The 26,845-nt window shown below is 38.0% G+C and overlaps 1 protein-coding gene across 7 annotated transcripts in view; it reads left to right on the plus strand.

The window, feature by feature from the left end:
• PDLIM5 (PDZ and LIM domain 5) overlaps positions 1-26,845 on the plus strand; it is a 209,351-nt gene that overhangs the window by 176,991 nt on the left and 5,515 nt on the right. For all 7 annotated transcript variants that reach the window (XM_024574820.3, XM_024574819.3, XM_053922919.1 and 4 more), the window contains 3 exons: positions 11,766-11,922; positions 21,698-21,878; positions 24,283-24,403. In XM_024574820.3, the coding sequence (XP_024430588.2) occupies positions 11,766-11,922; positions 21,698-21,878; positions 24,283-24,403 (459 nt within the window). The remainder of the gene's footprint in view (positions 1-11,765; positions 11,923-21,697; positions 21,879-24,282; positions 24,404-26,845) is intronic.

The following is a 26,845-nucleotide window of genomic DNA, read 5'->3' on the forward strand; positions in this document are numbered from 1 at the left end:
CACCCTTGACAGCACTAATGAGTGGTAAGTATTTTTGTTGCCTCTTTGCTTGTAACATCACCTGTAAGAAGATGAACTCTTTTGGGGCAGGAATCTTATTCTTTGGTGTATCACTCGTATGTATTCTAAGTAGTTGTTGAATGAGTGGACACTTTTTTTTTAACCAGGTGAGAGAGTGTAATAAATAATAATTAATTTTAATGAAGTATATCTTACACATTCAAGGAACTGTAAGTGATCCCTTTACTTATACCTCCTCTTTCAACCCTCTCACACTTGGAGATAGTTGTTATTGCTGTTTTACAGATGAGGAAACTAGGACCCAGAATGATGACATTTCTAAGTTCACACAGCTACAAATTAGCAGAACGAGGAGCCCAACATGTCTTAACATTAGTCTTCATGCTCGATAAGGAGGTCTGTCCGGAAAGTATCCATCCATGTAATGTGAAAAATAGAGACATTTATTGAAGAAGATACAAGAAACATTGTACGTAGGACAATGATGCCTCAGTCCCCTTCAAAGTAGGCACCTTGGGACCTCACATTAGTTCTCTCAGCACCTCTTCCACTGTTCAAAATACTCTACAAAATCCTTTGTTGGAATTACCATCAGCTGCCCCATTGTATTTTCCTGAATCTCATCAACAGTCTGAAATCTCTTCCCTTTCAAAGGTGATTTTAATTTTGGGAAAAGCCGGAAGTTGCAGGGTGCCAGTCTGGGCTGTAGGCAGGCTGAGTCAACTGGGAAATTTGGTGTTTTGCCATATAACTCTGCACAGGATGTGATGCATGAGCGAGAGCATTGTGATGAAGCTGCCAATTGCCAGGTGCCCATAGCTGCAGCCATTTTCCTTGTATTGCGTCTCTTAATCGATGAAGAACATTGAGGTAGTACTCCTTATTAATTGTTTAGCCTGAAGGGGTGTACTTGTGATGGACAACACCTTTCCAAACAAAAAACATAGTTAACATGGTCTTGATCTTACTGAAACTTTGCCATGCCTTCTTCAGGTATGAGAACCAGACGACTTCCTTTGGTAAGACTGGGCCTTCATTTGTAGATCATGGCCATAGACCCACGATTCATGTCCAGTTATGACCTTCTTGAGGAAATCTGGTTCACTGCTAGCGGTTTGAATCAAGTCATTAGCAACTGCAGCATGGTGTTCCTTCTGCTCTGGCAGCAGAAACTGTGGAACAAATTTCTTTTTTTAATATATATTTTATTGATTATGCTATTACAGATGTCCCATTTTTTCCCTCCCCTTTATTATGAATTTCTCCATCACACATCTCATGCCAAGATCCTGAGTCAAAATCTCAGACACAGTAGTTTTTGGAATCCCCAGACCAGCTTCTAGTTCATGCAGTGTCTGTTGTCCATCTTTGTCCATCTCACCCTGTACAAGTTCAACATTCTCAGGTGTCCTGCTTGTTGCAGGCCTTCCAGAACATGGATCACTTTCGACAGATTCTCAGCCGTCTTTGAGGCATTCGTGCCACATTTTTATATGTGCTGCACTCATTACGTGGTCCCTGAAAGCCTTCTGAGGCATCTGAATAGTTTCCACAGAGGAATGTTCAAGCTTAACACAAAATTTGATGCAGATTTGTTGCTGTACTCACTCAGTCATTTTGAGTGTGATGGCCACACAACACACATGCTCACTCAATGAGCATCTACCTCCCCCCACTGGCTAGTACAGTGAAGTCGTCACAGTTCACAGGTACACTTTCCAGTCCACTCTTCTTGGCTGCCAGGTTACATCAATGTCATACAAACTGTTCTCATTATATTAACAGTGGCTGGAGTTTTTCCGGACAAACGTGGGATACTACTTCCTCCAGCATAAAATAGCTCGACAATGTTCTCTGCTTTTAAAAGATGTAAAATTCAAACATAACTTTGGACAATGATAATAAAGTTTCATTTATTTCAGGGACCTGATGACTTTAATTAAGAGAGCTATCTTAGAGAATTAGTAGTGGTAATAGAAATATAAAAACTACCCCAGGTTTAAAGTTTTATGATTATTGATATGGCTCGACATGGGGAGATCTCCTTAAATATTCTTTTTTTTTTCTGCTTCAGATTTTTTTCTTTTTGCCTACATTAAAAGAATTCTGTTTATATGAGCAATTCAAGCCTGAGGTACTTTTCTCCTTTATTTCTGAGACTAGGCTGCTTTCTCACTTACATAGATGAAAATCAGTGGGAAAATGGTAAAAGCAAAGCCCACCTGGGTTTCATTTTACTTAGGAAATAAGATATGTGAGAACTCCATATATAATCTGAGTATAAATAATTTTAATATATGTTTTTACACTTTTCTCATAAAAATATGAGCAAAATTCTACAAATTTAATGTGTTAAATAACTTCTTAGATTAGAATCTGTACGAATTCACTAGTGATACTCTTTAGTATTTCTGAGGTCATGAATCATGCCTCAAATTTGTTTTTGTTTTTTAAAATATTTTATTTGAGTTTTTTCCTCTTTTTTTCCTTTTTTTCATACCCCGTGCCTTCCTCCCCTCTTTTTTTTCATATAAACATTGACCACCCCCAATTAGAACACAAGATTTGTCTTTGTATTACAAAACTTGAAATTGTAACGGTGATACTGAGATAATTTAGAAAATTCTATGTGTAAGTGATAAATAAAGAATTTCTTAATTTTTAAATGAACAGTGGTAAAACCAGATATTTTATGATCTCATGTCTTTATCTGCAGGGTACAGACTGGGTTTCCTTTACTTGTGACTCTGACCAAATGGAAGTTTTCTTTGTCAGTTCAGTTAGAAAGGAGTAAAAAGCAAGTCTGTCTTTCCTGAATTTTGATGATGTGTAATGCAACAAATTAAAAAAGAAGAGAAGTGAACCTCATTCAAGTCCCCACACTCTAATTAAGACACTCTAGATCCAATTTAATCTGAGTTCTTGGAGTTGAAAGGCTGGTGGCTAATGGAAGAAACTAACCTTCTGAAGTTGCGGAAATACTTGATACTTAGCCCTGGGTGCACCTGTTCCTATTCTTTATGGCATACATACCAGCATTCTCCACCGCTTAGAGAAATGATAATAGTTTAATCTGTCCAGTTTTGCTTTTAATCATTGAATAAAAATATCCTTGATTCCATTTAATAAAACTTGCAGAAACCTCTCCAGAATGTACTTTCCTCTGATCCTAGATCTTGGCTTAACTTTAAACCTTTTCTATTTGTACTGGATATGATTTCATGCCTGGATTATGGAGAGTAGACTGTTGTTTATATGCTCAACATAAGGAGCTTGACAGACAAAATGCACAGATTCTGTGCTTCTCTGGGCCACCATCTGTTTGAGATGGTAAGGAATGGGGCAGAGAAGAAAGCACTTACCGAACACGGTAGTAAGTACGTGTGTTGCCACCACTGCTACCCAATTTAGTGTGTGTAAAATTTCTGCCATGCTTTTGTGCACATATTCTCTGAGATGTTGAATTACAACGCTTTATCTCCCCAAGAGTGCCAGGGTGTCACTTTGATGTAGCCCAGTTATTTCTATGAGGACAGCATTAGCTTCAGTTTATAACAGGAACACACAGCCCTTGCAGTTGAGAGAGTAGTTTTCTACACCGTAAAACCTCTTATATGACCTCTGTCTTGACGGGGCTGTAAATATTTGTCTTTTCCTTTTGGTGGGGGCCGGGGGGTGGGGGTCCAATGTTAGTATTCTTGATAACCTTATTTCTGACTTAATAAGAATGAAATATTATAGGATTTTAAAAAGAATGCACTATGGTTATTCCTAAATTTACTCTCATACCTTTTTCTCCTGCTGTATCTTAATTCAGATGAAGCAGTTGAAATATTTATACCACTACAGAGCTGCACAACAAAATGGATATAGCATTCTAATGCTTCAATCCTGTCTTTCCTCAGTAAAAGTATTAGATCTATAATTATATTTCCCTTTCTGAAACATTCATATAAATCCTCTTAAATGTTCTCAAAACATGAAAAATCTAGCCTTATAGTCTTGTGTTTTAGTTCACGAACTTTGCAGCCATTCATTGTAATGACTGAAAGTACGGGCATCCAGGGGTAGGAAAGAAAGAAACGCCTCTGTATGGAAGTAAACTAATCTTTTGCAGAACACAGGAAAGGTTTAAAAGTAATAATCTAAGCTGTTAGGCACATCAAGGCAAATAAAAAATAATGCTTTGACATTATTCCTCCATCTCTCCTGCCAGGCTCATGAAGGAAATTAGAATAGAAGAAATTAATCATCTCAATTATCACTATCTCCTCCTTCTAAACTGTCCCAGAAGCTAGTGCTTCCCGGTGTAGATCACATTCGAGGGGATTTTTCTTCATGTTTGCATGGGACACAGCAGTGGCTGGCAAGGAGCTAGACTCACAGTAGGCACATGATACCTGTTTGACGGGTGGTTGCATGGGGACACAGGCTTTGGAGTCAGACAGAAGCAGCTTTGCATCCCAAGTCGTCCACTTTCCCTCCCACTTTGGCTTCCATGACACACTGCTAGTATTTCTCAAACTGCCTCTCTCTCCGTCCCGAAGTATTTATTTTATTTGTCTTATGCCTTCGAAGCTCCTGTATTTTCCTGTTACTCCTTCCCAGAGCAATCAGTCTCCTGAACTCCCACAGCCTCAAATGTCAACAACATGCTGACGACTCTGGAGTCGAGTCTTCTAACTCAGACCCGTAGAAAACTAATACAGAGGACAGTCAGAACAAATGAAGATTGGTTATTGGATATTATCTTAGATGCAATAATGGTATTGTGGTTAGGTTTTTTAAAAGTACTTCTAGAGATCATACTGAAATAGTATGTATTAAATGATAAATCTTAAAATTACTTAAAAATGCAGAGATGCAAGGGAGTAAGTGGGACACAGGTAAAACATGATCATTTGTGATATAATACATTGTTAAAGCTTTATTCTTTCCCTTCATTAAGTTTTTGCTGGTTTTTAAAGTAATGAATTGGTTCTTTAGCATTATCTAAAGATGATCAAAGCAATTTTTTTAAATATCAAAATTGTCATGAGTTCCTGGGTTTAAACGTATTGGAAGTATTTTGATCTTTTGTAACTGTTATTCTTATTAATGCTGAAGCTGCCTTATCTGTTCTGTCAGGTCTATTTGATACAATAGCTGTAGTCTTTGATAGCATCCTTGCTTTCTGATTGAACAAGATATTCTAGACATTCCTTGTTCGTTTTTTCCCCCAGTCCTAGAATCAGCAGTGTTTCTAAAAAGTCTGGTTCCTTTTAATGGGAAGACATTTATTTTGGTGCTGGAGTCATTCACTCTCTAAACAAAGACTTATTAAGCAATATGCCAAGGACTGCCGTGTAACAAACAAAAAACAGTCTCCTTGACCTCACGGTGTGAAGAGATAGATAATACAAGCAATAAAAAGAATACAGAATATATGAGATGAGTGCTGTGGAGAAAGATAAACCAATTAAAGAGTATAGGGAATGCTGGTTTGTGGGAGAGGGGGTTGCTGTTTGTATAGGATGGTCAGAGAAAGCCACTTGATAAATGGCCTTTGAGCAGAGACCTGAAGGAAATGTGGACACAAGCCATGCAAAAGCTGGGGGAAAGATGTCCAGGCGGAGGGATTAGAAAAGTGCAAGAGCCCAGAACCAGAAGCATGCTTGCCATTTAGAGGAGTAGTAAAGGGGTCTGTGGGGTATGTAGTGGGCCAAGGAGAGAGGGGCAGATCAGGTCAGGGAGATAGGAGGAGTCAGATTCTATAGGACCTTTGGTTTTAGTTCTAATTTAAGGAGGGAGCTATTGGAGGATTTGGAGCAGAGTAGCAGCATAATCTGATTTAGTTTTTACTGGTTTCCGTGTTGTTGGCAAGCGTGGAAGCAAGACCTAGAGGCAGTAACTGCAATAAGCCAAAGGAGAGATGACAGTGGCTTGGACCAGGATGCACTGTAGAGCTGGTAAGAAGTCATCAGGTTATGCATTTTTTATACTGTTGTGAGCAGTTCATCTTCCAGCATCAAACTTCTTCTCCTGAATGATATGTTCAGCAATTCAGAAGCACTACATCTAATAAAATTAATGTACCTGAGAAGGCACTAGTAACATCTGTTGTTACTTAAGTTTGTTTTTTGTGACATCACCACCATCCCACTCCCCAACCCCAACTGGCTTATGTAAAATTGTCAAGTAAGATTTGATGCAATGTTGTATTTTTACTTACTATATTAATAATAAGAATATTTTGCTGAAAGTTGAAAGTAAAGAGTTACGAATTTCTTGTGTATTCAAGTATAATCTAGCCAGGAGTTTAATGTATACACTGTAATCTTCACTATTTGTTTTTTATATTTTATTCTTTTTTTCCCCCTCTTCATGTCAACCAGCTCTTTTATTTATTATTTTAAAGATTTTATTTATTTATTTTTAGAGAGAGGGGAAAGGAGGGAAAAAGAGAGGGAGAGAAACACCAATGTGTGGTTGCCTCTTGTGCGCCCCTTACTGGGGACCTGGCCCACAACCCAGGCATGTGCCCTGACTGGGAATCCCACAGGTGACCCTTTGGTTTACAGGCTAGCACTCAGTCCACTGAGCCACTCCAGCTAAGGCCACTATTGTTTTTTTTAAGTGTATTGGTGTAGAGTTAACAGCCTTTTTTGGTACAGGGATGGGAAAAAATATATCAAATAACCCACCTTATTCTTAATACAGTTATAAAATGTCTGTTTTCAGAGAATTCACAGATTGTATTACCTGGAGTTCTATTGCTCTTAATCTGTAAACTCCTTATTTAGGTAAATAAATGCTTTTTAATGAGCTCAGTTATTTTTGAAATACATAGTAAATAATTAGATAATTTATAATTCCTTATTACATAGTATTTTATAGTATTGTATATTACATACTGTGTAAGCAAACCCCCAATAATGTCCTTCCGTGGCCCATAGTGCAGAAGTTACTTGGATAAACTTGACAATCACTTGGTTGGGGCCTTCTAGAGATTAGAAAAGAAAAATAAATCTCAGGATAAGATTGTGTAAAACTTCTGTTAACTAATTTGCGAAATAATACAAACTTCAATCATCTGCTTTGGGAAAAAATGCAGTTAAGAGCTTTCTAAAGTAAAGAACTTTCACTTTATCTTTCCAAATAACATCACAAAGTTACCCAGTAATAGGAAGTAGGTGTTTTTCTAAGTTAATGAATATTATGCAGTTCAATTTTTAAAAATTCTGTATCGTCGATTAGTAATGTGCGGTCCAAATGAGTGGTAAAGTTCCTGTTCAGTAACTCAGCAGTCTGGCTGCTGTTGGAAGAAGTACTGGCCCTTAGAACTGTCAGCTGTCTCACTGGGGCAGACATTTTAAAAACTAGCAAGTTAACATATTGTGGGTATTAAATTTTACTGATAATTTGACAGCTTTACATATTACATGCTAAGAAATTATTCTCTTATGCCTCTGGATGTTCCCACTAATTTATGTTCACTTATTTAATGATAATCTTTGTAATTTTAGGTTTGACTATCTTAGTTTAAAAAAACAAAAGCATAGAATAATTACGAGTATATGTCATATAAAACCTTAGAAAACTCATAAATGACCATTCTAAAGTAAGTAAAAGATATTCTCGCGAACACTATTGCATTGGAAAGTAGCTAGTGGCTCTAAATTTCTACATGAGTTTTGTGCTGAAATGTGTTTGATACAAAAGAAAAAATTGTTTTTAAAACATGATCCTAGTAGGCTAGAGATTAGCCACAAAAGAAGCCAAATTTAATGGAAGTAGCTCAAGATTAAGCTCAAAAGGAAAACTTCCTAATGTTCCCATTGTGACCCTTTACTGACTCATTCATTATTCAGTTAGAATAAATCACTTACATTTTTTGCGACTTAGATTGCTAGCTCATGAAGTGGGCTAATCCCACATTGCTATTTCATAGTTCTACTGGGACTTCAAAAGGAAACATTACAAATAAGTAGATTGTCATCTTTAAGCTGCTACTTCTAAAGAGGTGTATTTTTTCTACCTTAACGTAGGTGATTTTTAGGATGAGTTCAATAAATTTGAGGTGTTTTTTAGTCACTACTATCTGTGGAAGACTGCTTTCTCTATATGGTCGTCACTTCTCTGCAGAATTTTAAAGGAGGCAGGGCTCAGCTTTCCCACTTCCAAGACCTCACCTTTTTACACCTCCCTGTCCCCAATAAGCCAAGTGAGCACAGGCTGGCAGTTGGCACTTGATGGCTTAAAAGTTGCCCATTCCTGTGCTAGAGTAGTGAGAAATTCAATCTGAAGAAATGAAACATCACTTCACTCACACAGGAAATAACCAGGTCTTGGAAATGTCCAGGGCTTGGTAATTAACAGGCTTGTGTAGCTTTGTGTGGGCCAGTGTGCTAGCAACACAGCAACAAAACGGAGGTGTGAGAACTTTGGTCTTACCCAAAATGGTTCGAATGGGGCAGGAACAGAAAGCAAGGCTTTTCTTCACCAGAAAGAAACAGCAGTTACTTAGAGCCTTTTTCGAGGTGCTTAGGATGATCAGATGTTTCATGTGTAAGAATGGCTTCTCATGTTAAATGAGTTAGTTCCCCATGTACCTTCTCCTTGAGGCCTGGGCCAGGTGGATTATGTCCCATTTTACAATGACTGATGCAGAATTACCACACTCTTTTATTGCTAAAACTGTCTCAGTGACTCAGTTCTTTAAAGCTTATGCATAGATAATGTGATAAAATAAAGGCATGTTGTAGATGAAAGGGTTTGACTCTCTTTGAGGTCTGAGTTTCAGATTTTTCAACTGGTAACTTTCCCACTGTTTGAAATCCTGAACCCAATCCACATTTTAAAAATCTATACCTTAATATTCTCCTTTAAAAAGGCAACATGAAAGTGATTTAAAACCTTCCCTTTTTCATTTACTTGATTAAATATTATTATTATTTTTTTTGCCCTCTGTGTTTAAGGCAGTGTTCTGGTAATGGGTATAGCTTGTCCTCATTTTTTAAGAGTTTGTCATTGAGTTAGGGAGCAAAAGGTACTACAGGTCCTATCAGTAAATATTAAATAAATTATACAGGCGGGGTTGTTAATAGATGTTAAAGGGAGCAAAAGAATGCTCCTAGCTGGGATGGTCAGGGAATAGTGAGGATAGAAATGGAACTTTCATGAGGCTTGCAGAATGGGAAAACTGTGTAGCAGAGGAGGACGGGATATTTCATTGGCTGAGGATCACAGAAGCAGGGGATGACGTAACACGTTCAAGGGACAGTGAGTGGACTAGCGCATGGTGCTTAAGAGCACACTCTAGAGCCAGACCGCCCAGATCCAGGGCTGCCCTTTATTTTGTGTTTGACCTTGGGCAGGTTTCTTAACCTCCCTTTACCTCCGAGTAAAAAAGCGGTATGATCATGCCTAAATCCTAGCTGTTGTAAGGATTTGAGAATAGTGCCAGCACAAGTTAAATGTTAAAGAACTGTAATCGAGTATGATGATGATGACAGGGATGTATGTGAGTGTAAAAGGCATTATAAAGAAGATTGGAATGAGCTTGCTCAGGGAACAGACTGTCAGGACTGCACATAGTTCACAGTGGGGAGTTACTAGAAACTTCATAAAAAAGAATGTGTGATCAGACTAGTGTATTTGGGAAAAGAGTCTAGTAGAAGAAGTTGAGGAAGAGACCAGCAGCAGAGAGAGTGCTTTGGAGACTTGTAGCGGTCCGGACTGGAGGGATTCAAACCAGGGCTCGGAGATTAGAGATGGGTTCCGATTAGAAAGAAGGGACAGACCTTCTGTCCCTTACAAGGAAACACTTGTAATGAAACTGTTGTTCGCATCTGGAGACTGAGTGTCAGGGAGGCAGAGGGCCATGTCTGAGTAAATGGGAAAATTCAAACCATAGTTCTTAGGAAGAGCTGGCAATGTGTGCAAGAAGGTAAAAGCATTTTGCATACCGTGAACATGAAGACAAGAGCGAGATTTGGCATTGGAAAGGCTTATCTGGTGCTCCAAGAGAAATCAGACCTGGGGCTAGAAACTGAAGACAGAGGCAGCAGGTGTGCGTGTGAGTAAACGAGATAACAAGGAAGAGAGTGTACCAAGTGAATATTACAGGAACTGTCTTTCCCACTTCTACAAGAGAGAGTGTGAGTTTAAGAGAATGAAAACACACTCCGAGTCCAGTTGACTCACTTGAAACGTGGGCAGCAGTAGAGTTCCCTGGCCTGTAAAGTGCTGTTTCACAGCTCCAGTGCCAGGCAGAGCACCGTAGACGTGCTAAGTGTTTATAAATGCGGCGTGTCTGGGTCTGTAACTAACAGGCTTTATTCTGGTGAAGGAGAATTATTTTCTCATTTATCCTAATGAATCTTGTCCAGTTTTGACCACACCTTTAATATGGATTCTGTCAACATATACACATGTGTACACACACACACACTTTGTTAATTTGTATTGGGTGTGTTTTTCTTAAAAGTTGTTCCTTTTAAACCTCTTTAATGTATGTTTTTTCTCTTCCCTTACATTTTACTTGCTTAATGAGTAAGAAGCCAGCCTTCTGTTGGTGTCAGTCCTTTATAGTCTTGCATTCATTCACTTATGTATTGATTCCAGTTTGTTTATTCATTCATTTATTTATTCCAGACACAGTATTAATTGTGAGGGTAATGAATAAGACATAGTTCCTACCCTCAGTGAGCTTACTATGTAGTTGGAGAAGAAGACAGATAAATGTAGTAGAAACAATAAAATCATTCACCGAAAATTACGGGAACATTGAAGAGAAACATTTAAATGGGATTATGTGGGGGGAGTCGCAAGGAGAGGCAATTCAAGGAGGGTTTTTGGAGCAGTTGACTTTTGGGCTGAATCTTACCGAGTAAGCAGTGGTTACTCAATAAAGAGGAAGAAGCATAGAGAAATGACAGGAAAGACCCGGTCACAGGAAAAAGCGAGGCAGTAGCCAATTTGATATTGGCTGTAGCATGAACTGAAAGGCAGAGACCACTGGTGGGCCTTGTATGCAGAGATTAGAAGTATATACTGTATTCAGTGGTTGAAGAACGGGGAAACCCTAGAACGGGGTCTGTGACCAGGCCATACTGCAGTCTTAGGTGGCAGTTGGGAGTATGAATTTGTGGAGGATAAGACAGTTTGGTGGCTAGTCCAGGTGGGAGACCTTGAGGACCTAAACCAGGACAGTATTGCAGAAATGGAGATGAGGAGGCAAAACTAAGAATTATTGTGATTTAAAATTATCAGAACCCAGTATGACCACAGGGGAGGGAGAAGGAGGTCCTAGGATGATTCTTTTGTAGCTGCCTTACGTAACTGGACGACTGATTGCACAGTCTTAGGTAATACGGGGAAGAGAGAGAATATAGATGACAATAAAGAGTTGTTATTTTCAACCCACCGAAATTTTTAATGTGCCTATGATATATTTCAAGTTAAATCTAATTAATGGTTAAAGATGTTGTCAATGTGCACCCTAACCGTATCTCCTCTTGGAAGCAGAAGTATTTCTCCTTCTTCCAAAACATGTTATGCATACATGTGTCATAACCCTTGATGTTGTAATCCTTGATTTTCCTTTCCATTTATCCCTGTAGTCAGTCTAGTGTTAGGTACGTAGCCTCTTCTTAAATGCGAGTAAGTGAATAGATTATTTTAAAAAGTAATATTACTTATTAGAAAAAGTTTATATTTGGCTTACTCTCATTCTGATTATTGTTTTGTGTTTTAATTCCTAGCACCTCCCACTGGAAGAATCTCAGGAGCAGCACCACCAGCCAACTCAGCTGTGGGGCAGCCCCAGCCAGGCGGCCAGGACACTTTAGTGCAGAGAGCTGAGCACATCCCAGCGGGGAAGCGCACTCCGATGTGCGCCCACTGCAACCAGGTTATCAGGTTGGTTTTTTTGGAAATTTCTTAGAAGTACTTAATACCAATGTTGATTTTTTAAAAAATATTCTGATTCACAGTTTTACTAGGGAAAATATTCTTGTCATATTTTTATGTAAGTTGTTATTGAAGTAGATAAATATGAATCTATTTGTTAGAATCTTTTTTAATGAAAAGTACTTCTGGGCCCTTGAAATTAGAACTAAAAATACTATTTTTTTCAGTTAATAATTTCTAAGTAAAAAATAACGATTAATGTAGCCTTTCAGAGAATGATAAAATTTTAAGCCTCGAAGGGATCCTGAAGATCATTTGTCCAACTTTCATTATTACAAATTATAAAAGTGAGGACTTTCACTTAGATGAAAAATAACTAGTGACGTAACATAAAGAACTTTGAGTCTGTGCGGAAGAAGATTGGCTTTTTGTGTCCCTAAGCACCGAAAAATATAATTACCTTCAGACTCTATGTAATGCTTTAAATTTTAGATTAGATCATAACCTGCTTCTTTATATTTTTATCAAAATCTTTATAGTCTCTTAAATTCCAAGTAGGAAAAAAGTCCCAGAGATCTTAAGTGAGTGTACTGTACTAGTACTTATTAAATCTCTGAGCATTCCTTAATAAGCGGCTTTGAAAATGTCAGTGACCAGAAGGGAGAGGGGAAGGGATAATGGGGGAAAAGGGTGAAGGGTTTACAAGAACAGTTATAAAGGACATACGGACAATAACAAGGGGGGGGTGGAAACAGGGGAGGGAGGTAGGGAGGTATAGGGTGGTGGGGAGGGGTAGGGGGAAAAGGCAGAAAACTGTACGTGAACAACAGTTTAAAAAATGTTAAAAAAAAAAAAAGAAAAGAAAATGTTATGAGGTAAAGGTGTGAATGGTGACGGCAGGGATCCCACCAGCAGGTCCTTGTTGCCACTTTGTGAGTTGCCTAGTTGGCAGTAACAAATGATCAGTCAAAATGACTGCTCAAGCTCTCTCCTCGTTTTTTAATTTATCCTGTTGTGAAATAGTTGAAACAGAGGTTCTCTGAAGTTGAATAAGGTTAAGACTTTTCCCCTCCTCGATTACATAATTATTGCTTAGGATAATGTGTCTTGTTAATACTGAAACCGGGGCCTAAGCAGCCTTAATACTTTCTTTAAAAATCAAGTACAAATGCTCTTCTCCTGAACCCACTATTAAATAATAAATGAGTCGAGAATACAGCACACAATACATGATTAAAAATAAAAACAACTTTATATTTTAAAGTTAGTCCATGTTCATTGTGACATTTCAAAAATACAGAAGAACTGAAAGCAAAAATAAAAGTTCATCCATAAATCCACTTCCTAAGAGAGCCACTGTTAGTATTTTAAGTCACACTTTCAAGACACACACACCTGAGGACAGATTTTGTTTCCAGAAGTGGAATCATAATACACTTTTTGTAAACTGTTATTTTTCACTTAAATTGTAATAATGTCCACAGTGGGTGGTGCCTGCTTACTAAGAGTTAGCCAGTAGCAGTGCTAGCAATAATAGTGGCTATGAGGAGAAGAAAGTCAGCAGAGGTTTCCACAGTCTGGCACCGTAACCAGCACTCAGAGGCGTTCAGTGCATCTGTGACCTGAGCAGATCACGTGTGACTCTAGACCCACTCAGGTTTCAGGCCATAATATTAATTCGGTTAGAGTCATTTTTCTAAAAGTACTACTCTAGTGTGGTAGTACTACTTTAGCCTAGTAAATAAAATGCTATATACCTTTTTATTTTATTAAATTTATTGGTGTGACATTAGTTAATAAGGTCATACAGGTTCCAAGTGTATATTTCTATGATGCACAATCAGTACATTGCACTGTGGGCCCACCATCCAAAGTCAAATCATCTTCTTTCACCATGCATTTGGCCCCTTCACCCTTCACTAATCCCCCAGCCCCCTTCCCTCTGGAAACTGCCATACTGTCGTCTGTGTCTGTGAGTTTCAGTTTTATATCCCATGTGAGTTAAATCATATGGTCCTGAGCTTTTTCTGACTATTTTACATAAAACAGTTTTTAATTACTAACTGTAGTTAGTTATATTTTTAGATTTAATTTTTTAATTTTTATTTATTGATTTGAGAGAGAGAGAAACATCAATTTGTTGTTCCACTTATTTATGCATTCATTGGTTGCTTCTTGTAAGTGCTCTGATTGAGGATCACACCTGCAACCTTGACTTATTGGAATGATGCTCTAACCAACTGGGCCAGCCAGCCAGGGCTTTAGGTTTAATATTAATGAAATAAAATATTCTAGCTTGTCACATTGCTTCTGTGAGTTACGGTATTTTTGTTAGGTAGACTGGTATTTAGGAATACAATATGGTGGGCACAGACACCCTTTATGGAGACAGGAGTCACTGTTGCTTGTATAGCTGTGTAAGCAAGTAATTAGATGGGTTAGCAATATGTCAGATCATTCCAGTTGCTGATTCATAGTGTCTGATTATCATATTCTGTGACCTCCTGCAATCACTACTACTAGCACATCTGAAAAACTTAGAATGGATAGAAATTATATCCGTACCCCTACCTACCTTGGTTTCAGTTTTAATACTAGACCAGGGTGAAATTTTAGTGCACAGTGTTCTCATCATGTGAAATAAATACATATTATGTTAATAACATGAATGGCCATCACTTATTGCTCCTTCATCTGTTAAATTTTGTATTGCTCTGGATTATCCCAGCACTTGTTATCAGTTAAACATTAAAGCTTCATTTGTAGGGAAACTAATAAGAGCAGGGATTAGTTCATGTCAAGATCTTCTAACAGTAATTAACATAGCACATTTGCTTGGTGCTCAAATGCTAAAGCAACTTGAATAGATTTGGTCAGTTCAGAGACCTAGTCAAAGCATAATTCCAGTTCTTGGCCTCAAATGCCAGTATCACTTACCGAAGCAAGGCGGCGTTAGATCAAGTGACATTCTCTTGCACACCTGTTTCAAAAACAAGCTGCAGACGCAGACTTGATACTTTCAATGTAGAGCGTTGCAGCTAGAGTTTATATTGTTTGTTTTATATTTATTTTCTAAATATTTCAAATTTTCAAAACATTCTAAAATAAATCCAAACTAAGGCAAAGTTTGTGTTTTATTTTTAGTAAAGTTAATTGTTTTTGGAAAAACCTCAGAAACCTGTATCACTGAATATTAGTATTGAACTGGCTATCTCTCATAGAACATATTTAGCTTAAAACTCTATAAATCATTTTATTTTGATTTAATGCTTAAAAATTTTGGTTTGTTTGAATCCTGAAAAGACTGTGAATATTCTGCCTAAATTGTGTTATTTAGGCACTACTTTGATTAGTTAGTTGCTTTTTACAGATGACTAGGGTGTTACAATTTAGGAAATTCTACTAAAGCTTTGATTAAGTTTGCTATGAACATTTCCAATCCATTTATGATAGAAGTACCATTTCTTCCACTCATGAATAGATTGACTGTTGGAATGCTGGTATAATAGGGAAACAGAAAATCAGCCTAATATAGCCAAAATCACTTTTTAGTTTCCATGGTAGAATGGACTTATGAAAACTCTAGCTTATTTCTTGACTGTTGCATCTAGTGGCATTAAAATCTATTGACCACTTGTATTAATTGTATGGAGTTAAATGGACCATTCATGTTTAGCTTCTTAGCATCTTTGTGAAAGAAGTAGGGGATTTATGGTGCTTGAATTTCTTCTTAGATAGGGAATGCTTTTAAAAAAAATAGCCACAACACTATTGTTCTGCTTTTGCCTGCATTACAGCACCAGAACAATCACGTTCAGTCAACCCGCAGTTAATTCTAGTGAGAAAGAGAATTTTAACATTACCGAATTATTTCTTGCTCAGTGATTTTTCATATTTTTCTCATAAGGAGAGGCATCTCAGTTACTCTAAGGAGAGGCTGGCATAGAGTTTTGCCTGTCTCACCATCCATTCCAATCTCTGAATACTCCTGTATTAATAGATTTTATTTATTTTCCCTTCTGGTTAAGATTTTACTTCAAAATAAAAGGTTTCTTGATTTAATGTGTTAATTCCTTAATTTAAAGAAACGACCAAAGACGCAGAACAAGATTTCAGATTTATAGTTGTGAAAAATTGCTGTTTCTTGTGCCTAAATTCTCTCCCCCTAGACATTTGCATAGCTCACTTTCTTCTCCTTCAGGTCTTTACTCAATTATCAGAGTATTCCTGGCCACTCCCAGCCCCCCACATATAGTCTCCCTGTCTTCCATCCCTGCTTTATTTTTATCTCCAGCATTAAAATCTAACATACCATATACTGTATTTGTCTTTTTTGTTGTCTCTCTCCACCATACTAGAATGTGAGTTCCACGCAAGCAGGGCTTTTTCTGGCTTTGTTTCTTGGTACTGTTTCTGCTCCCAGAACGGTGCCTGGCACTTGTCATTGCATTTACTACATGTCCAGTGGGTGAACGAGCTTGTTAAAAATATTTGGAGGAGTGCACGCTATCAGCCTTGCCAAACTGAAATTATATTCTACTCGTCCTGTTACATAGAATCACATTTCTCCTGCTTATCTAATTTTATAATAACCTCAATGTGAATTGACTGTAATTGCCTCCAGTTAGCTTGTTTTTAAATTATCAATTAATATTACCTGTTTTAGAACTTGTTCTTTTATGCACTCTTATGATTGGGCTCATTTTACCTGTGCATTTTTTCTTAAGGAGCATGTCCTTCATGTCTTTCAAATAAAAAGCTATTTATAAGTGGCCTTACAACCTTTTAAAAGCAGTCTTTTAAAGGAGTGTGAGTTAAAGATGATACTGTGGAAAACATATGGAAATTCCTCAAAAAAATTAAAAATGGAACTGCCTTTTGACTCAGCGATTCCAATGCTGAGAGGGTTATACCTTAAGAATCCTGAAACACCGATTTGAAAGAACTTAGACCCCCCTGTGTTCACAGCAACACTGTTTACAATAGCACTTGGAAGCAGCCTAAGTACCCATCAGTAGGTGAGTGGATTAAAAAAAAAACTGTGATATATTTACATAATGGAATACTATGCAGCAGAAAGAAAGAAGGAATTCCTATCTTTTGCGACAGCATGGGTGGAACTAGAGACTATTGTGTTGTGAAATAAGCCAGTTGGTGAGAGACAAATACCATATGACCAAAATAAACTAATCAGAAAAATAGAACCAGAGACATAGAAACATGGAACAGACTGTAGGAGGGGAGGAGGGAGCAGTTAATTGTGGAAGGAAGGGGGAGGGATTAGTCAAAGAACGTGTTTGAATGCCTCATGGACATGGACAAGGGAGAGGGGAGTGACTGTGGTAGAGAGGGGTGGGCTGGGTAGAAGGGGGCAAAAGGGAAAAAATTGGGGCAACTGTAATAGAATAAGAATAAAGAAAGGAAGAAAGAAAGAAAAAAAAGAAAGACAATTAAAGAAGTGGTATTTTTTTTATATTCTAAATTGGAAAGTTTGGGGATAATCCAGTAGAAATGAATTAAGGATGTCAAAAATACAAGGTTTCTAAATTTTGGGGAGGATTGTTAATATTTCTAATTTCAAGTAATGTAAATTACAAAAGATAGTCACTTTGCTCCATTCTCTTTTACTCTTTTCTCTTCCTGCATGTGTGTTTGTGTATATTTGTGACTCTGTGTGTTGTACATTTTCTCCCAATAATCTTTTCTATTTCGTTTTGTTTTTCTAGCTGTGTTGTTCTTAGACTGTTTTCTCATGTTAGGCCCTTCCTAAAAGTTGAGCATTATATAAACTAGCTTATACATTTTCATTACTTATTATACCTAGTTAAGTAGAATATCAGATTCAATATTTATTTTTGAGCATGTGAGTTCTTTTTTATGTGATGCTTACCATTTAGTGGTGCAGTAAGTCTTGGCCAAGTAAAATTTTTAATCTGTAGTGGCTGCGCCTTGGAGGATCCAGCTCTACAGTCCATCATCCACCATGATCTTAGGAAAGCTGGCTAACTTCTACAGTGTTAGCTTCATCTGTTTTTATAGAGTTAATATGTGTCACTGAGAGTTATTATGAAAATTAAATAACAAAGGGAGGCAAGAAGTAAGCATTTGATTTCAAAGTTAAATCCCTGCTAGACTGTGCCTGTTGGAATTTGCAATGCCTTTCACTTTTCTATTTGTAAGCTTTTCTTTTCCTCTTAGCATCCTTCCCTATCTCTTCTTTCATATTTGCTCCCTTTTTGGCCTAAGTCTCACAGAAGATAAACAGGATAAAAAGTTTCATGCCATAGCTCTTCTCTCAGCCAATCAGTGCTTTAACTCTCCCCCTCCCTTCCTTGTCAGTCAACAAGTATTTAGGAAGTGCTCATGAGGTGCCGAGTATTATAGGAGGTAGCTGGATACTTAATTCCACTTTGCAGTTCTCCAAGCCTGCCATTCCACTTTGCAGATGGAAACCCAATCCTATGTGGAACAAGAACTTTCTTCAGTGTTAATCCTGCGTTAATGAATTTGTTAAATGAGTCTCTGCTGACACAGAGAAGAGAGTACTTTGTTATAAGTAGGAGATTTGATTGTTTAATCTGTTTATATCTTCAAGGGCATTGATGGGAGATGCTCTTCCAGCGCGGCCAAGGGGTACCAGGGTAAGCCAGTGTCGCACAGAGCGTGCTTGTTAAAGGAAAAGGAGATTTGGCAGGAGCGGAGGTCATTTTCAACTCACTTTTTAAAGATGCAGAGGGAATTTCTTTATTATTGTTAGGACCTTTCACTGTTCAAATTTGATAAACTAAGACAATACCTGAAAATTACCCTTTTGGTGGACAATATTACCGTTCATTTTGTGTCGTGGGTGTTAGTTCAGAAAGCTTTCAAAACCACTTTTAAGAATACATGAAATACAAGAAAATCTTCTAAATTGCAAAAGGGAGCAAAACAAGAATGAAAATCTTGAATGGGACGATTGAAAATGAGCACTGGACAGAAATTTGTCATTGGGACTGGACCAGACCTACAGCATCGACTCACATACTTGCTGTGGTTGGACTAAATTTGGCTTTAAGCCTTCAAGCAGTCAACAAAAAACGGAGCTAATTTTCCAAAGTGCTATACAATGAGATGAAGAATAATTCTGTCACTCAGAAGAAGCAAAACTATTCTTGTTGCAAAAATCTGAAAGGAATTTCTCCAAGGAATCCATGTGAAAATGGCCTTGTGTGATCTAACAAAGAACACTTTCAAACAGCAACTTGCAAGAAGAGCCGAGATGGATTCCACAGAGCTCTTTCCTATAGCGAGGGTCAGCGAAGACTGACGGTGCCCCGCTGAACGCTGGTCATGAGAGGAATAATGCTGTGGAATGGGTCTGTCTCATTTGCAGGACACATCGCTCTGCTGGTCTGAGCTGATCTCAACACACACGTTAGAAAATCTAGAAAATGGATGTTATGGTCCTCAATCAGTTTTTCTTAAATGGCTTTTTTTCCTCAGATGAACTTTGTTAACGGCCTGGTAGCACTGATAGACATGTTCCAGGAGCAAAGCTCTTTATTCCGTGCACATACTAACCCTTTGCTTTAACGAATGTCGAGCTCGAGGTTGGTTGACTGCTTTTGCAAACTGAGGAGACTAAGCGTACTGGCCTCAAGGGGCCATCCAGGCTCCTGGAGGAGCTGAAGATGTGCTCTTATAAAAAATTCACCCCGGTCAACTGTACTGAACTACTTTAATGTCCAGACCAGTGTTACGGTCACAGAAAATTTAGCTTGGCAGGTTTCTCAGGCATATATAACTAGGTACCCACCTGGTGGAAAAGCTTAGACTTCTCGTAAAACTCTGACTGGCTTTGAGCATTTTGACTTCTTGGTTTATATTTGAAGGAAAACTGCTTGCCAAATATATGCTGAAAAAAGTAAAAGAAAGAACTTGTTTAGCAGGACAGTTACTTATAAACCAGTTCAAAATTGAGAGACAACCTACCACAAGTAACATACTTGGTTACATAGTAGGGGGTCTGTAGCCCTTTTTCCTTCTGGCAGGAATCCGCTAACAAAGGCATTCCTTGTTAAGTGGTAATACCACCATAGTACCCTGAAGTGTAAAAGATAATAACAACTTCTTGTCTCAAGTACTAAGAGAGCTCATGCATTAGGTCATACAGAAATGGCATATGATGGAAGTAAGTACAAATTGGTAGCTTTACAAAATAGTCACAGGGCCGTAAAGTACAGCATAGGGACTGCACTCAGTGATACTGAAAGAACTGTGGTGCCAGGTGGGTACTGGAAATACTGGGGGGGGGGCACTCTGTAAAGTATATGATTGTCTAACACTATGTTGTACAACTGGAACTAACACAGAATAACATTGAATGTAAACTGTAATTGAAAAATAAGATGTTGTGTCATTTAAGAAAAAGAAAAAAAGAAACAAAAGTGGGGCTCGAAAACCCCCACTAATACCCCACAGAACACATTTGAATGATTCAAGTGCCTTTCTACTTCCTTGACTCCTTCAGAATTAGGTGCAGATTCTTAGTAAACATCGTTTGCTAAGAATTCCCAATGGTGAATAGTTACTGAATGTCAGAGGCTAAAAAAGGGCTTTAACTTCATGATGCTTATTACTGTGACTCTCCTTATTAGTGATGTGACTGGAAGTCAGGTATTTGATGGTAATAGCAACTACCCCATGGTGGCTCAGTGACAGTAGCCGATGGTAATGAGATCAAAGGCAGAGAGTGTCAGTTGACTGGAGCAGTATGCTGGGATTCAGGAAATTCAGCTTCTGGCCCTCACTCAGCCAGTGATTTTTATGGTATTTGTCCCATCTTTTGAATATTCGGTATCTCGGCTACTCCATCTGTTAAACTGAGGGCGCAGTAACTGCCCTGGTCTATCTCACAGGAATGCTGCATGGATAAATTAGATAAATGGAAATGTGCCTGGGAGGTGAAGCTGCTCTGTGAATAAAAATTAGTGTGATGCTCCTGAAAAGGAAGTTGTAGAGGCTAGAATGTTGAAGCTCTGCGGGCTTTATGACTAGATTAAGACTTCATAATGGATTCCTGTCAAGCACACCAAACCCTTATCTTATCAGTTCGTGACTGTATGATATTTGATGGGAAAAAATCTCTTTACAGACATTTGTTACTTTGATATAAGTGTGCATTAAAAACAAGTCATGTTTGAATTAAATAAAACCATCCTAAGTAGTTTCAGACAATCTCTAGTACCCAGTTTACAGTTTCTATAGTCATTTTGGAGGGTGACGATTTGACGTACGTAATAAAGTTGAGAAACATATGAAACTATGTGTAGGGAACAGAAATTGACTGGAATATTTTATTGGATAATATTATATTTAAGACTCTGACATTACCAAATTAAGATTTTTCTTTTGTTTATTTTATGGAAATGTCAAACTCTCATCCCTGCTGGAACCACATTTTTTCTGGGTCTGTTCTCTGTCACAGTTAACGTCCTCACTCTCAGTCATCATCGTGACACAGATAGACTCACTCACTGCAACTCAAAAGCCGTCACTACCAAATCTCCTGAAGACAGAAAGAAAGGAGGGGAGGGGGCATACGGCCTTCCAGTGCTCTTCCTCCTCCCCTCTTTGCACGTGAATGTGCAGGAAGTCCCTACGTAAAATGACATGCCTTCAGTCCCTGAGGAGGAGAATTATGCAAGCATTTAACTCTTTGGATATTGTATAGAAGAGATCCTGCCCAGGCAAACTTTAGAAACAGATTCCTGAGCCAGCTCGATCTCTTTACTTTTGTCAGGGGACCATTCCTAGTGGCACTGGGAAAGTCTTGGCACCCAGAAGAATTTAACTGCGCTCACTGCAAAAGTACAATGGCCTACATTGGATTTGTGGAGGAAAAGGGAGCCCTGTATTGTGAGCTCTGCTATGAGAAGTTCTTTGCTCCTGAGTGTGGCCGATGCCAGAGGAAGATCCTTGGAGTAAGTATCAGAAATCTTTTTATTCTGAGTGAATTTTAAAGCAGAGTAATTTCTGTTATGAACCCCTTCCATCATTGTTTTCATCAGTAATTATTACTGTAAAGCAACACTAAATAGACCTCAGTAGATAGGACTCACGGGGCAGGTTGTCTTTGGTTTTGTCTCGCCGAGTGCTGGTCTGCCTGGTGAAAGTCTAGCCACTGAGGGGAAAAGTAATTTACTGTGGGCGTACTGCCTCAACAGGACCCCGTTTGCTCGGGAGCGAAGAGGTCGTACAGGACCACACACACCAGAGTTCTCAGGACTGACACCTTCACTGCTTTAAATTAAATTCCATAGCTTTTATAAGAGCAGCATTTCCCTATTTGTCAGGGTTCAAGCACAGGGCACAGATCTCATGAAATATATAAAACAGGCTTATAAATGATATGTTTTTCTTGAATGCATATAATGTTTAAAAATATAACCTCAGTTTTATGAGAGCATACCTGTATAGAAAAATAATAAAACCACACCTTTTTAAATTTTTTTGCATAAAGGGAGTAGTTTAGGTGTCAGGTACATAATAAATAATAATGAATGAATGAATTTCCTACTCTGGAATACCCAGTTGGCAATTACTAAATAAGAGCCAGGCATTTCCTATGGGTGACCAGGAGTTGGAATTTTATTTTAGAAGCAGCCAAGTTGCCTGTTCTCATACGAAACTCATACAACTAATAACAAAATTTGGAAATAGCGTTGCTGAATTCTGATATTCCCAATATGAAAATATAATAATGAAACTCTAAATTCATATCAAGGGAAGTTAGCATGAATTATAGAGTAGTCTTAATTTTAGACTATATCATTAAACATATCTAAAACTTGGAGGACACAGAAATTGTAAATACACCACCTGAAATATAATTATAAATATACCATGTGAAATTATAAATATACCACATGAAATGCCACATGAAATATTAATTTATACAATATATTGGGAACAAAAGCATAGAATGATTCAAGTTGTACCTTCCCAGTGACAATTAATAAGTAGAATACATTATTACTGTTTCAGTATATAAATCTATTCTATGGATTCTAGAATGATTAATAAAACAAAGTCAAGTAACAGTCTGGGAACCAAAGAAGGTTCCAGGAAATGGAAACGGTGGTTCAGAGATAGGCACGCGCTTCACTGGAAGGACAGACTCCCTGGACTGAGGTTCAGTTGTCTGACTTCCTGTTAAAGAAGGAGTAGTGACCTGTCTCCAGCATATAAAGGGAAGCGTATGCGGGAGCCCCGGGAAATGGCCTGGTTGCTTGTACCCTGGTTGTGCATGTTCATGGCCATCTTTTGGGTCTAAACAACTGTCATTTCTTTTCATTGCCCTTCAGTAGTGAACTCTGGCATTTTCCATGGCTAATAATTTATTCTATATCATTTTCTTTTATTTTGACAATATTTTTATTATAAGAGAAAATATTTCACTCTACAACAATTAGAAAATACAAAAAAATGTAAAGAATGAAATTAAAATGACCTAATATTGACCATTCCCAGATAATTCTAGTTAACCCTCGGATGGATTTCCTTCCAGTTTGCCCCTTATAAGAAATTCATTTGCAAAATAATAACCATACTTTGTGTATGGCATGCTCTTTTTATGTTAAATATTATGGAAAGAGTAAGTTTTCATGTTATTGACTATTCTTCAAAAATGATTTTAATGGCTCCATCTCTTTCTCTCAATTCAAAGAAATGATTCCTTGCAAAACCCTCTGAAAACTTCTACTAATTAAAATCCGGCCCAAGTTTTTGGTACTTGGTATATTTAACTATAGGGCCATTGTTGACTAGAATCCGTGCTTTATGGTTCAAATTTTAGGTGCTCTTTTGAGTGTACGCTTAGTACAGTCACAGCTAATTTCCCAAACCCTAAACATGTGCTAAACTGATTGGATTATACTGATTAGGTTATTGCTTCCAAAATGCACTAAAGTATAGGTTTGTTTAGTTTTTAAATGTTTGCCCTTTCTCCATGAGATTTTCAAGAAAATACTATGAAACTTTATAAGTTAATGTTTCCTGACACCCTTTGAGAGAAAGCAGAATGTGTTGTAGCAAGTGCTTTTGAAATGCACTGCGCGAATAATGTTTACACAACACACTAATCATTCTTTAGAGGAGTTTATTGATACTATCTGTGAAAAATGCACATATAGAATGCATCAGTTTAGATCATTTGTAAGACTGTTCCTACATATCTCCTGTTACTTGGGAGGAAAGCTCAAGGCAAAGACAGTGTGTGTATGTACTTTGTTCAGTGTGAAGGGGCTGTATTTGTTGAGCTAGTCGAATAAGTATTTGTGTATGTATTGTCATCTTTTTTTACATCCAATTACCCTCCTATAACAGGAAGTCATCAATGCTTTGAAACAAACTTGGCATGTTTCCTGTTTTGTATGTGTGGCCTGTGGAAAACCCATTCGTAATAATGTTTTTCACCTGGAGGATGGTGAACCTTACTGTGAGACTGGTAAGCTTCTGAAGCCATTAGTTTCTTAAGTTTTGAATGAAGGTAACGCATTAACCCTATATTGCTATGAAGTTGAAATATTAGGCAAAATAGTTTTCCTAATTGTTTTAGGAACATTTAATGTTACCCTAAATATATGGCAAAATAACTATGTACAATTTTATGTGACTGTCAAAACAGAGAACCCCAAATTAATTAAGAGACATGAGCACATGTAAGCTTTACTTAGGAGAAAAACACTTTGCCTGAATCCCTGATAATTTATGGCTATAAATTCTGCCAAATCCTGTAGCATACCTCTTAAAATTCAGTAAATAAAATTTGAGTGGTTATAAACATGACAAGTGTTCAATTTTTGCATATGATACTGATTTGCTCTTTGAGGCAATTTCCTTGACAATCAATTGGAAATCCTTTGTTACTTTAACCGAAGGGGAGGGTAATCCTGGCTTCAGGTGCTCCCTTGGTAAAGTGAATTTTAATAAACTAGCTTTAAGGACCAGACATTTGCTTTATTACCTGAAATCTGGCCACTTCCTTTTCCTCCCCAGAAGCTGTAAGTGGACTTTAGCACTTACTCATTAATATCAACCTTACCTAGATTTTACTACTATGCATACATTTTTCAAAAATTAAAATATTTTTCCTTTGTCATGCCTTCACTCACTATACTGCATTCCCACTATGGAGTTTGATTGTTGTTCTACCTTGAATATCTGAGAGTGGTGTTGGAAGAAGGAAATATTCCACAGTAGTCAAGTTAAAGGAGCAGTCCACTTCTAATTTGAGGCTGGTCTACATCACTCAGGCCTTTTTTGCTCACTCAATATTTTCTTATTTGCACCTTTCTCTTAGTTCCCTAGTTAGGACCAATTTAGATCTATGTCACACTGCCCAGTGGGAAGCCCTGTGGAAATCCCAGTGAACTGCCCATGGGCTTTTATGGGACAGGTTGGCTACAAGCTGCCTACCCTGATTCAACCAGAATATTGTACATTTTGTAACATCACTTAATTCTTCTGAAGAAAGAGCTTTTTGCTTGTTTGTTTTAAAAGCTTTGTAAGACATTTGGACTAAATGGCAGATAGTCCCTATCTAGCCAAAACATACAAACAACTATCTAGCCTTAATATATTTAATGTAGTGTAAGAAGTCCTATTTTTCAAACCCCCAAATTGGGCCCTGGCTGGTGTGGCTCAGTGGATTGAGTGCTGGCCTGCGATCACCTGTTCAAGTCCCAGTCAGGGCACATGCCTGAGCTGAGGGCCAGGTCCCCAGTAGGGGGTGTGTGAGAGACAAGCACACACTGATGTTTCTCTCCTGTTTCTCCTTCCCTTCCCCTCTGTCTAGAAATAAAATAAATAAAATCTGAAAACAGAAAACAGAAAACCCCAAAATTACTTACAGAGAGGGAAAAGCATTATTGAAGTCTATTTTACTGTCACTTCTGATCATCTTGATCTATTTTTGTTCTTTTTCTTTAACCTCCTAGCCTTGTTTTTAACCCAGCCTTCCACTATCCGAAAACCTAATAGTCATCTTGGATTCTGCACTTTCCCTTATTCTCCCTATATCCAATTTAATTAGTAAATTCTAACACATACCCGCTATGTTTATGTTGAATTCATTCCTTCCTCTCCATGTCAGCTATCACCACTAAATCCAACTCATTCTCACCCTTTGCCTGGACATTGTAATTGCCAACTCAATGTTAGATCTTCTGTTCTCCAGCCCTCAAATAGTAGTCACAGTAATATTCGTTTAAATGTGAATCATACTGTTCACAGGTTCCATTAGAGTAAAAATTGTGTTCCTTGTGAGCACCTGCTTTGCTGGCATTACCTCCCACCACCTTACCTTCAGTCACTGGCTTCTAGGGTTCCATACAGGGGCCCATACAGCTTGCTGAAATCCTTCCCACCTCAGCGCTTTTGTACTTGCTGTATCTTCTAACTGGAATGTTCTTCCCCGGCTGTTCTGTGGTGGTTCCTCCTTTCTTTTTCCAGTCTCAATGTAACTATTACCTCCTCAGAGAGGCCTTTCTAACCACCCTACATAATATTATATCACAATCATTTTTTATCCCCCAGTTAAGTTATATCACATCACTATTTTCTTTCCTTTATGGTACTTTTTACAATCTGAATTTATTTGTTAGTTATTTTTAAAATACAATAAATTATGACATTCTGCTCCCAAGCAAAACAAAAGCACCACACGGAGGGCAGCACATCAGTTTCCTTCACCACTGCACCCTGACCGGTGCCTGGCACAGTGCCCGGCACACGGCAGGACCCTGCGGCTGTGTGTGGAACCAATGGTGAATACTGAAGATTGCTAAGAAAGGTGGATCAAGTTGCACTAATAGCCTACTTTCTCTGCCAGCCCAAGCTGGATGAAAATGTTCAAGGCCAAAAGGTGAACCATGAGTAAACGCAAGTA

The sequence above is a fragment of the Desmodus rotundus genome, chromosome 4 (assembly GCF_022682495.2).
Source record: "Desmodus rotundus isolate HL8 chromosome 4, HLdesRot8A.1, whole genome shotgun sequence".
NCBI classification, from domain to species: Eukaryota; Metazoa; Chordata; class Mammalia; order Chiroptera; family Phyllostomidae; genus Desmodus; species Desmodus rotundus.